This window comes from Enoplosus armatus, chromosome 16, assembly GCF_043641665.1.
Source record: "Enoplosus armatus isolate fEnoArm2 chromosome 16, fEnoArm2.hap1, whole genome shotgun sequence".
In the NCBI taxonomy this organism is placed as follows: Eukaryota; Metazoa; Chordata; class Actinopteri; order Centrarchiformes; family Enoplosidae; genus Enoplosus; species Enoplosus armatus.
The window spans coordinates 3,868,671-3,881,936 of NC_092195.1; the positions used below are offsets into that span (position 1 = coordinate 3,868,671).

The 13,266-nt window shown below is 42.1% G+C and overlaps 1 protein-coding gene across 1 annotated transcript in view; it reads left to right on the forward strand.

The window, feature by feature from the left end:
* The window catches only part of trappc9 (trafficking protein particle complex subunit 9), a 175,352-nt gene that overhangs the window by 114,043 nt on the left and 48,043 nt on the right, over positions 1–13,266 (forward strand). Inside the window, exon 22 of the mRNA XM_070921413.1 lies at positions 5,747–5,837. Coding sequence (XP_070777514.1) covers positions 5,747–5,837 — 91 coding nt within the window. The remainder of the gene's footprint in view (positions 1–5,746; positions 5,838–13,266) is intronic.

The following is a 13,266-nucleotide window of genomic DNA, read 5'->3' on the forward strand; positions in this document are numbered from 1 at the left end:
CAAGTCAGTAACCTCAATTTGACCACCTGTGAGGCAAAAGGCGAATCTCCACCTATGTGGATGATACCGTGCTTTTCGATTAGTGACATCCAGTGCGTGCTTGCAATCTGACTGAATGTTTTGCACTATGTGTAGCAGATTCAAGGGCCGTCTTTGACCGGTTAGTGACATTCAACTCTGATACCCCGTGGTCAATCTGAATGTACCACCCAGGTAGTAGGGACTGTTTAGGTTGCAGAAACAACCAAAACTTGAACCAGGTTGAAATGCGGATAAATTTCAAGAGTTCCATAAAAGGTTTCTGGAAAAGTTCCTGCTGCTGAAATGAGCTACTACTCATCATGCATGTAGTGCCTTGTATCAGCCCATAACTCATCAGTTGGCAGTTACTGGTGCACATATTTAGAGATTTAAAAACTGCCTGTCAGCTTGTTGGTGAGCATGGTGTACAATTAATCTCTGAGCTACTGAAGTTGCCATTATATTTTTCTGCTTTATTAACACCCCCATCATTAGGTGCATTGTTTTATGTACAAGCAATTTGGCAGCATGTAGGCAGAGACGAAGACAGAAAATTACATACAAATATATTCCCAGCAGCAAGTCTGATAGCACTCATTTTACTGTAGTAAAAATCAGCCTGAAACAGCCCGTTTGATGATTTTATCCAATTTACAACACGTTATGAGTGTAATTTGCGGATTTTCTTTTGAAGCTGACCAGCATATAGGTAAGCTCAAGCGATTACGTCATCACTAGGCACATTGGTGGACAGTGAAACAGCCACTGTGATTTATCTGGCATGTACAGCGTAACTGATGTGATAAAAAAGAAAGAGGCACCACACTCTCTGAAGGCCGTATTGGAAAATTTTTACCAAAAGTGAAGGGTGATATTTTCTCATTCACAACTGGGAGGTTCAATTTAACTTATTAAGTTATGTTAAGCCACTTGTCCATTGAATGTCAGTGAACCAACATAGAAATTGTCACATGATGTTATCAAGTTAAGTCTCGATGCTATCGTTTCCAGCGCAGGAGAACACTTCTTTGTGTATAGAGAGTGACTCATCTGTCCAAAATCTTTGGAACAGCACAATGTAAATTCTGCTTTGGGGCAGATTTTCCGTTTACAGCACGAAGAACTAGAGAAATAAAAGATTTGATTACAGTGCATGTCACACTCCGGAGCGCTCACTTGGCCCTGAGCAAAGTAACAGTCACTTTAATTTGTAATTTATGAGTTCCCTACGATATTATTCCTGTTTTGTTGATGGCGTTCAGTTATAGTGATTCACTATAAAGGGAAAGGCTTTGCCGTGTACAGTACAGGCACTGAGAGAAACAGACAAAATGAAGGAGGGAATTTGTGTTGCTTGTCTTCCCCTTGAGGAGGTCATTGCCAAGTTCATGAATCATCCCTGTGTGTTGAATTTCATTTGTGTCGCAATAGCTCTCTTAACCAGCACTAATATCCACTTCAGTTATTATTGTAACCCCCGTAAAGCTGTCTTAGACAGCATAGTACATCCAGATTACAGTTTGTCTGAGATATTGCGGCCAGCCAGAAGCGACATCATGTTACTTCAAGTATAAATTGACTTCAGTGGACACCAGTGCAGTTTAGGACTTCCTTTAAAAATGTACAGATCACCTTCAAGGCATCGTGCTCAGCTGCACTCCTTAGGCAGCACTGTTTGTGTCATTCCTCAATGTAAACTTTGGTCTGAGGGTCCTCCTGACTGTCAAGACTCCCAGGCTCTGGAACCACCTGCCCACTGTTAATGTCTTTTAATACAAGCCATTTGACTGATAAGTTGCTAATATAGCTCACAGGCAAGCACCAAATGGGTAGCATTAATCACAAATAAATAGCAGAAAACTAGCCATTCTGTCAGCCCAAAGCACCAATTCTCAAAGCAACACTTTGCACTTTGTATTTCGAATAGCTGTAGAGAACTGTGAAGTTTTGAATGAATGTACGCATTGACTTGTCCATTTTCTTTTGCCGGGAAGAACTGTCGTGCATGACATAAAATTCCAACGAACAGAAAAGTGCCAAACGCTGAATGATTGTTGACAATAAGGTTTAGTGGGTGGACAAGCATGTTGATCATCAGCACACTGGCAGAGTTTCTATTGTTGCTCTGCTCTGCAGCAATCTAAGGGAATGGACTTGTCGGATGGGTTGCTCGTTGGCTGCAAATGTACATGATACACTGCGATACAAACTGGATTTCACCTCTTATTGCAGTGCCTAATCTTAGAATATAATCCTGTTTCACACAGCCACAGATACATAAATCCAATGGTGGTTACCAATAATCGTTTTTTTTCCAGTCAGTCCCATCAAATGTACAGTATGCTGTTCACGTGAGCTATTACCCATACGTATCCATGTAAAACCCCAGTAAGGGCTGAAAGACATCAGGGGAACCTTACCCCGCTGCCACTGTGACCCACACCTGGATAAGTGCCAGAAAATAGATGGAAGCAGCCTTTTAACTGTGCGCCATTTTTGACCCCTTGTTTCCAATACAGCTGGACTTATACTGTACTCATAAGGTAGATGTTCCTGAATTGGCCTTGTGAGACCATTAGACCTTTTATCTGCCGGTTTTGGGGAAACCTGAAGTTGAGTTTCCTTCATCCGTATGCAACACAGCAAGTGATTCCGACAACTTCAAGTCACAGTATAAATGCTAACATCAGCAAGCTATCATACTTACAGTGGCAATGGTAACGTGGTAATATTTAGCAGCTTCACCGTCTTAGCTTTGCATCTTATCATTGGACAAACTGACATGTTGGCCTGATGATTGTGGTAGAAAAGGCAGGGGATCAACGATGTCATTAGGGACACTGTGCCGTCCTAATACACATAATGGTGTAAAACGTGTGTTAGGACAGACAGCCATAACAGTGTGTGTAGGTGAAATGTACCGTGTGTGTACTGGTGGAATCACAGCGTTCAGTATATATAGGGTTGTTCTACAATCAAACAATGGCTACTCTTTGTGCAGTGGGATCAGTAGTTACAATGAACATCCTCATCTTATGTAACATGTCCGTTTGAAAGCGGCCCGCCGAGGGTTGCAGCAGGGAGTCAGATTCTCGGGCCGCTCGTCATCATCATCCCGCCGCTGTAACATCCGGGCTGTACTGATGAAGACGTGCTGTAGCTGCGAGGTGCTCCCGCTGCCCGACACTTCCACTGAAGCCTTGGAATTCTACATGTCCGTGCTTCAAGTGATCAGAGCCACAACGCTGCCGTTTGTTCGCCATTGTTCAATCAAACAAGATGCAGGTGCATGTTGTGACATGTGATTCATTATGAGTCAGGCTTTGGAAAGAGTCCAGCGGGCACAGTAGAAGCACTTTTCAGCACAGTATGTTTTGTCAGTAGATGCCTCTCTCTCTCTCTGCATGCATACTGTACTCTCCCTCAAAGGTTAATAGACACAGGTTTTGGTGCTCTGGGCGCTGCTCATCTCACCCATTATTCCAAATGTCAGCTGTGTAAATGATCGGTGGCGTGCTTATCATCACATATTATCTGGGTAATTGCTCTCTGACAGCCATATTTGTTTTGATGCGGCATTCACACGTCGATAGCCTGCCCTGCGATCACTTTAATGCTATCATTATAGTCGGGTTACAGAAACATGCTCGTCGTGTACCTTTGACATCTAAATGAATGACACAAATAACACGAAGCAGTTGATTTGTGGGGAGTTTTATTTCCCCCTTTTGCATATTGTGTGCAGCTGTAAATTGGGAAAATCAATGCCATTTTGTGCCAGTTTGAATTTGTAACTGACTCTTCTTTCCAACATTTTTCTTTATGTTCCCTTGTGATATCTCCCTTTTGTGGCAGCCTGTAATGCTAATCCACTACTGCTGATACTAGTATCTAATGCCTTATGATTTGGTGGCATTTCTTCTGTAACTTTGCTGTTTTTGATGTTTGTTTGAGGGGCATTCATCCACACATTCAGTATATACTACATAAGCAGCTTTCACATTTTTAACAGTTTCTCTCTCTCATACAAAGTCAATTTGGCCCCGTAATCTTCGGGTAGAAGAGTGTAAGCAGCTCTGTCCTATGAATAAAACTCGGAGGCAAGGGACTGTGTACTGCGATGCAAGTAGCAGACTGAATTGACATGGCTGAAAGAAAGCAGGGATGCTTCCTCACAGCTGATCTTCAATGATTGACTTTATTCTAAATGTAACAATTCAGATGAAAATCAAGTTATTTCCATAATATTTCTGGATTCAGTATATCATCACAATCTTCTGTATAAATCGGGGGACAAAAAGTACCACAAGATGACTCGAGTATAGGTCCATTAATGTTGTCTCTGCTGCAAAGCTAATTATCCATTAAGGTGCTGAACTTCATCAGTCTCAGAGGTTGTGTGTACGGGTTAATATGACTGATGAAATATGCTCATTCCCCCATGGTTGCCTGTACATGATTTTGATGATAACCGGAAAAGAAAATGCAGTGGGATTGCTGAGAGCTGACACTCATTGCTTGATAAAGTGTACCAGAAGGAGCAGCATCATAGACAATAATCATAGTTCCAGACAGTGCAAATATTCTCTCGGTCTCATTGTGTAACCCTGTATTGTAGGAATCCTCAGCTGAGATAAAAATGTGAAATGTATGTAAATATATATATAGTACAATCCTGTTCTCTGCATCTTAGAAATATTTCAAATATTAGTTTCTTTTTGACCAGTAACCTGGAAAGTGTTCTTCATGAACTTCATCACCTGTCGGCTGGACTATTGTAACTTTTTGCTTTCTGGAATCTGCAAACAAGACTGAGTGTCTACAGCCATGCTAGCGCCACTGTGAGGCTGTGCTTTGAGCTAAATGCTAACATGCTCACAGTGACAATGCTAACATCAGCAGATATGGGCAGGTAAGATCAGTCAGAAGATCCCCAGAGTGATTAGTGATGAGAAGATCGGTTCTTTTAAGTAACCTGGTTGCTTTTGGTTCACCCACCACAAGCTGACCGATTCATGAGCAACTCTTTTGGTCCTGTTTTTTTTAAAAATTCTGACTCAAGGAGACTCTCTGAGTTGGAACGTATGCACAGCTGCGCATGTGCCAGACAGACGCAGGGTTTTGGATTCACTTCTGCTTGTGAATGAAGTGAACTCGTTCCTCTTTAAGAGTCGTTTAACGAGTCGTTCGATCATCATTACAAGTAATTAGGATTTATCGTCTTGGCACCATAACACCATAACATCTATTCAGTAGATGTTGAGATATTTCACAGGACAAGTGAAAAGTTTGACCTGCTGGTGGCGCTAGAGGAAAAGCCAGGGGTTCACCAAAGTAATTTAGATTCATCCTCTGGGAGCCATGATTGTCTGTACGAACTTTACATCAATCCACCAAATAGCTGTTGAGATATTTCAGTCTGGACCAAAGTGGTGAACCGACATCTCCATCCCTAGAGCCATTGCTGTTGTTTTGATTTGTCTCATTGTAAAGTATTTATAGCTGTGTTTTTGACACCTGATGTATTCATAAAGTTTATTATTACATTATCTCTATGGTTATCTCTAATGTTGTCCCGCTCAGTTTTATCCTTTTACAATCACATTATGCAGGATGATTGTTTATTATTATTATTAACTATTGTGTCTACAGCAGAGTTTCTCATGTTGATTAATACTTGAAATGTACCAAGCCTTTCCACGCTGTTGTCCTTAACCGTACCCACCCTTCCCTGCGGCGCCGTGGAGAGGCCAGTGTGGAGGGAGTCCTCAACCAACTGGTCCTGGAGCACCTACAGCTTGCTCCTTTGCAGTGGGGTGAGTCTCTCGTGTGTGTGTGTGTGTGTGTGTGTGTGTGTGTGTGTGTGTGTGTGTGTGTGTGTGTGTGTGTGTGTGTGTGTGTGTGTGTGTGTGTGTGTGTGTGTGTGTGTGTGCGCGCCTGCGTGTGTAGATTGTGAGTTGTGATCACACACTTACACCACAGCCACGATTGAAAGTTTGTGGACTCCGTTTTCAGTTCCACAAATTTGTTGACTGGAAATCCTTCTTTAATCCAAATGTCTGTCGAAGTGAATGAAATGAGAGAAAAGGTTCCGATCATGTTGTTGTGACTGTAGATTTAGTTTCATCTACCATTTTTTTTAAGTGATGTTTTCCATGATTACGTTTGTCTGCCAATCACAGTTATCTTTGTGGTAACATAGCCGTCTTTTTACCTGTCAGTTAGTGCACAAACCTCCAGAACTGGTCTCAAGCCATGTTTTTTATTTGCATTCATAATGGGCTACAGGCTATTTTGGAGAAGTGTAGACAGCAGCTTGGGAAATGTGTGAATCACCGGGGACGCAGAATTTGTAGGAGCACTCTTCGGTTGCACCATCTGTGATCATCCTCTGAAATCACTTTTGATTTACTGCGGATGTTTGTTTTCTGAGATTCCCGGTCTCTCTTTGGGCACTGCCAGCATTTTGATTAGTCAGCTGGGGCCGTCCAAAACAGAAAGCAATCTGCAAAGTGAAGCGACGCAGCAGATCAAGCATGGAAATGTAAGAATCTATTGAGACAGGAATAAGGGGGGGGGGGGGGGGGGGATCAAGGCAAATACTTCACTGGATTCACTGCTCTTCAGATATTTTTGGCATTTGACATGCACTTCCTCCTGCGAAGGAGACATTCCCAAGAGTAAAGCTGTGGTGGAGATGTTTGAGATACACACCCACGTTTGGACTGATATTCTGTGTGTCATGTGTGTATTTTCTCAGACGATTGCTGGGCTTGTTATTTCCTCATGTCTCCGTTTCTCTAAAGGTAGGCTTGCAGCTTCAGTCCAGGCCATTGCAAGCCTTGCTGATTATGAGCCAGATAATTTGCCTCAGCCCATTAGGATCCCTTTATCAGGCCTTCCAAGACTATCACAGGCTCAATTACGGGTATAGTTCAAGCATTTCCCCTGTGTCTAAAATCGTTTGTCCAATTGGATGCTTTTAATGCCGTTGTGTCTCTGTGCGCCTCACACTTACAGAGACGCTGCAGATGAATAGGACTTGAAAATCTTGGTTGTAGTTGTATTTAATTGCTGTGCGAGACTGTACACTGGTACTCTTGTTTATTTCCCTTTAATAACATAGTTTAAGGAGCCAGACAATACAAACAGTGCTGCATTTTTAACTATTGATGATTCAGTCTGTCTTTTAAGTTCTAGACAATCTTGGTGATAGATTCTACGTCAAGAAGTCTTCAATTAAACTCTTTAAAAAGAACTCCCTGTCAGTTGCCCAAAGCTGCTCATTGGACAACCACATCTATGCTGCTTCAGTCTCACCAATATAAAATCATTACAACATTTCAGTGTCTTTCATTTTAAAAACAGAGATGCTGTTCTTCTCTCTTAAATGGCATCCTATATATGAAGTCTTGTGTTTATGGGTTCCACAAAGTGATCCTGTAACAAAAGAAATGTCAAGCAAATGTGGAATTCTTCATAGTTTATTGCGCTGCTGATGTATAAAGGCAGCATGAGATTTATGCTATTTGGAAAATGACGTTTTATAAAGTTTTATCCTTCATAATAATTGGGTCATGTGCAGAATGCGCCGTATGCATGTGCTTTTCCAGAGCAGCGGGGGGGGGGGGGGGGGGGGGGGGGTTTAAACCAGATCAATTTTTATGGATGTCCGTGGAGAACATGAATCAAATCATGCATACTCACACTTAAAAGATAAGTTGTTTATTTTTCCACATTTTCTGAAAAAAAACCACAACTATTATTATGATTGGAACTAATTGTTACGATATTCTAATGAATAGTTCAATCTCAAAATCTCATTCAAGTTGCTTCAAGGTGCAGTGAAAGTGGCTTCCACAGTCTTACACATACGTTTCTGTTACCAGCACTTTGATTTAAGATGTCGAGTGAGAACATTTTGAAGCGGTAACTCAGTAGCACTACGACATATGCAGAAACTGTCCGTGCTGTGCCTCAGTCAGAGAGAGACTCAGCCCGTTGTGATGCATGAGAAACTCGATGCCGCTTCATGATTTGCTCCCAAAGAAATCCATGAATATTTGATCACACAAGTTCCAGTAAACGGAGAACATGGAAAGGGCCAGACGGTCTGTGTGTTTGTTTACAAGCTCATTAGTATTGTTGAGTGGGGAGCAAACGGGGGCCATTAGTAAATGATTCTACCTCTGGGCAGTCACATGAGCAGAGCAGCAATAATGTAAGATCATATATGATGAAATTCACTACATTATTACAAATGACGTTTTTTGTTTTTTGTTTTTTTTAATTAGCAACACATCCTTTTGTTTCTGCTGGATTTCCATTTTGGGGGTTCAGAGGATGGCTATAATTCACCGAGTGGGCTAGAATTTAAAGCGGATTACTTTTATGTTAATGTGGTAAGCTTGTTTGAAAAACAACAACAACAACAACAACAAAAAAAACAAAATACAATTGGACACATTTTACCATAAACACAAACACAGACGAGAGGACTTGCTTTTTTTTCTTCCGTCTAGAGAGCATATCTCTCTTAGTGCTTATTTTCCTTAAATATGTGGACAGCTTGAACATTATTTCCTGCCTGTGTTTGTTTGATTACACATCATCAATATCATCAGCTGTGACTGCAATGTACCAGGCACATTTGCAGCATAATCAATTTATGGACAGGTTTTATAGACCCGGAAAAAAGCTTGTAAATAAGAGCAATTACGCCTTATTGGGTTGATATGTGCCTCCCCGCCTGAGCGCGAGTGCTAATTTGGAAAAAAAGGTTTCTACTGAATTGCTGTTCTTTTCACGGCCATTTCATTTTGTGCTCCAGTCCGTCTGGAGGCCGTTCTGTCGGTCTGTCACAGATCCCGTCAAAGAAGTCCGCTAAACTGTGTACGTTGGCCATGGATTTCATAGCGCCGCTGAAAAGGGTAGACGGTTTTACAAACAGTCTAAATGTCAGCAGAGCAGCCCTGGAGATTGTCAACTATTGTTTTTCAGAAGGTTACTGGTTGACTGGTTTAATTATCTGTGACAAAATTGTATTGTGTTCCCAAAACCTATAAGGGGTACTCGTCATCCTTAAAATTGGAGAATTCTGGGGGCTGCGGGACGGAACATTCAAAATTAGGACGTAGATATCGGGACCTGTTTTTCCACAAGAAATATTTCACCCAGCTTCCATTAAAACCTTAAAACCTTAAAACCTTCCTTGCTCCCTCGCTAATACAATATACAGTACACAATACATTGTTGAAATACGAAAGCAGATTTACTGAATTCAATGTTAGCACGGTGCCTATCAGTCAATGTAGATATAGATGATTGAGTTTTGATAAAGTAGAGTCATTAAAGGTGCATTATGCACATGTTTGAAGCCTAACAAACATGTTTAATGCATTCCCTTCCTCATAAAACTGTTTTTGTTTTGTTTTGTTTGTTTTTTTTGCATATTTTGAAACCTGTATGGCTTTCATTTGTCTTTCTTGCCTTCTGCTGGCGCATTGACACGTTTCTTGGCAAATTACTGCCACCGGCTATCAATGAACGGAATAGCGTGGCACAGTCAGCGGGAATGTGTATCACTGTGTGTGTATCATAGTCACATAAACAAAACACAACAACATTTACATATAACAGAATAAGAGTTCACCTGAGAGGCATGAAACTGAGAGCTTGGCTATTCAAAACGTTTACGTATTACTTGAAACATCTCTCGACTGCGGTGTGAAGGCAAGTGAAAGTGTTACCAAATGAATTTTTGTCTGCATCGAGCAAAAATGCAACTCTCCAAGTTCCAGAAATATTGCTGTTTGCACGTTCAAACGTCCGTGTCGGTGTAACCCTGTAGCTGGATGTGCAGCGGCTGTAATGCCAGAACAGGTGGTATCATTTGCTTTTTTTTTTTTGCAGGCTGGCATTATGTAAATAGCCCCATTGATTATAGCTCCTCAGCTGTCAATTTGATTAAAGCCAAAGTGGTGCACCTCGTGATAGGAGTCACTGTGTCAACTTAATGGAGTGTTGCTAAATAAACAGTCACCTGGGCCAATCAGACGGTGCTCTCCGAGGAGTTGACGCCATAATAGCAGGTTATGATACTGTGCTAAAGGAGAGCACGGGGTCTGTGTCAGACAGGAAGTGCCCTGACATTTAGAAGATCAGATTAATTAGGGTGAAATTTCTAATGATCCCTTTGGGAGAAATTGGGTTCTTGTAACAGTAAGTCTGACTGTGAGTAAGAAAAAGGTGAATGTTCTGTACTTAGGGCCCCACTACAATATACTGGAACACATAAAGTATTGACTAAGACTCTTAATATTTACATAAAACATGTACCTGTCAGATGAATGATGAATATGTTTAAATAATATTAGCTGATCAATAGCGAAGCTGTAACAAGTACTTGTACCGAACTGCATTAATTAGAAGCCATGTTTAAGTAACTGTGGACAGGACTTGATTTTCAGTATTGTCTCCCTGTTGAGTGCTGTAACCAAGCGAAATGGAAAACAGCGAGCCTGAATGCGGACTTTGCACTCCTTCCCCACCCTCCCCACCTTCCCCACCCTCCCCCCTTCTCCCACCATCAGTCTGCCACCAGGAGCCCATCTCAATGGAATACAAATTCACCCATGAATGGAAAGACAAATGTTTAGCCGAGGAGAGAGATGGAAAGAGAAGGGCGGGGGCTTGCTGTAAAAGGCAGAGAGATAATTTAATAAGACAGCGCTTCTGAACTGGCACTCACTGTCACACTTTTCCCCATCCTACCCTGCACACACACACACACACACACACACACACAGATGGACATTTGGAGCGGTCACAGGTGGTGGCTTTTCAACACACACAGGGGAGACGCCTCATGGAATAATGTGCCTTTAAGCTTTTTCAGGTGCCCAATTGCCACGAGGGCTGCAGGTTTGACAAATGGTGCTGCCAAACATCCCAGACCCACCTAACACTGAAGTCCTGTTGTGGTGGTGATGATGATTAGATCCGCTGACCTGAGAGAGAGCGAGAGAGCGAGAGAGAGAGAGAGAGAGGAGAATGAATACATGCATGGCTGAAATGAAAGAGAAATGTCCTGGCTGCACCTGTAACTGGTAAGATGTCACATTTGTGAGCATTCATCAACAGCAGACCGTCGTGCAGTTATCTGCGCGGCAGCGATAAGGCCAGGGGGAGATGGTAATAAGCCGTCCGAAAGCCCAACTTACAGTCCAGTCTGCCAGCAAGCTCAGAGGGAGGCAAACTCACTCACACTGATGTGTTATTTCAGATACGCTGAGACAAAACTGTATAAGAGAGTTGAGATAATGGGTGGATGTGTAAATGTTCATGTTTGGGTTATAACATGCATTTAGTTAGCACTTGTCTGATGTTCTGAAAAAAGGAGAAATGTAGCACTAAACACTAACCAAAAAATATTACTACGTTATTTAGAAGCCAAATAGTCTTATATTAACATGTTTAGGGCTGCAACTAACAAGTTTCATTACCTCCACTGATTCTTCGTTTGATCACCTCATCAAAGTCTGTTTACAGGTCTTTGGGAGGACTACTAAGCACAAAGCCTCATGTCACATGAGTCAGCTTCGGTCAGCTCTGAAGGGGGGGTGTGATTATCATTCATCACTAAATGTGTTTGTAAATTCTCAATAATAAAAGATGAGGTCAACATAAGAGAAAACAGTCAGAAAACAAATAAAACAAAAAGGTATTCGGGAACAGAGAAAAGCAACACATCCTCACAGAGCTCCCCTGTAGCCGGCAGAACTTTGCTGTTTTTACTTGTCTAAATCGTCATCAAACAATTTCCTGAAAACAAAAAAACAACTATTCAATTACAAATTACTATTTGCATTGCAAGTTAATGTGATTTGCTATTAGGAACTCATTTAAAAGTGATGTATTTTAATTCAATCAAATTGTGCAAAAACTGTTTTGTGGAAGTCCAATCTAGCCCAGACAGGCAGCTCTAGTTAGAAGTGGGGAGATCTTTTTTCCTTGTCAGTTCTTTTGTCAGGTTGTCAATGTAATCACAAGTTTCCATTATGTTATGGCCTCCAGAATGTGAGGGTATGGGCCATGGCTACGTTCGTGAAGCAGATTGCAGGAAATGCAGCCCAGCGTTGTACAAATGATTTGCATATTGGACTTTTCCGTGCCTTAGGATTTAAGTAAGAAAGGCCAAAACCGACGCTCAGCGCCAATGCTGGAAGTAGTGTGCCCCAGCGTGTGAAAGGAAGGGCGTTCTTCCCGGGTGGGGGAGGGACATGGGGCCAGTTTGCTGCAATTAACGTTTGCCTTTTTATTTAAGATAGCTACGATCTTTCTAATTGTACCTTAACCACAGTTTACAGCCACAATATTTCCGCGACCTTGACCGTATCGTAGTTGCCATGTGCAGAAATTGTCGAAAGAGTGGATGTTCATTTTGCATGTCCTTTTGGACAGCACCAAGAGAAACTTGTTTGGCAGCACTTTAGAGGAAACACCACATTTCAGCCTGGCTTGGCTTGAATTATATTGTAATCTTGATTTTGATCAAGGACTTACTCTAACATGGTTTCCACGTGTTGTTTAGTGTAGGCCTTAGTTACTGAGTTAGTTACTGGTTAGGGAAACCATTAATAAGAAAATCTGACCTACTGCCTCATATGTTTCCATGTCCCCAGGCATACATTACCACCCCACACCCCGCCTCGCCACCACCCACCTACTGGAGAGCCGATTTGCTTGAATTTGTGGCGGGTGCTGCCCATTTAGCTGACTGATGGGCGCTCGGAGGAGCACTGGGTAGGCAGAGGCTGATTTATCTGCTTGTTTTTCAGCTCTGTCGCCCAGGCTCTGTCAGTCAGCCATCCTAAAGGTCTCCTATTGAAGGCAGCAGAAAGCCAGAGCGAGATGGGAGGACGACACACACCTCTTCGGGAGGCTCACTCTGTCTCCAGGGCTAGTGCGGGTGATTTACAGAGGCAGTGCTGACTCAGATGGGCTAAGATGGGTGTGTGGACGGAACACAGAGATACTCAAATGGGTGATAAGTGCGTAATGACGAGGCCCTCGGACCCTTAAAATGACTCCTCTTCTCAGGTTGTCTAAGGAGATGAACTGCATGGAATTGTCTATTGTTTTTCAACCAGCTAATTAACCCATTATGAATGTGAGTAATGATTTTCATAATGCGGGATTATCATAACACAGGACTATTTGTTAATACATTTTTTTCATTAGGGG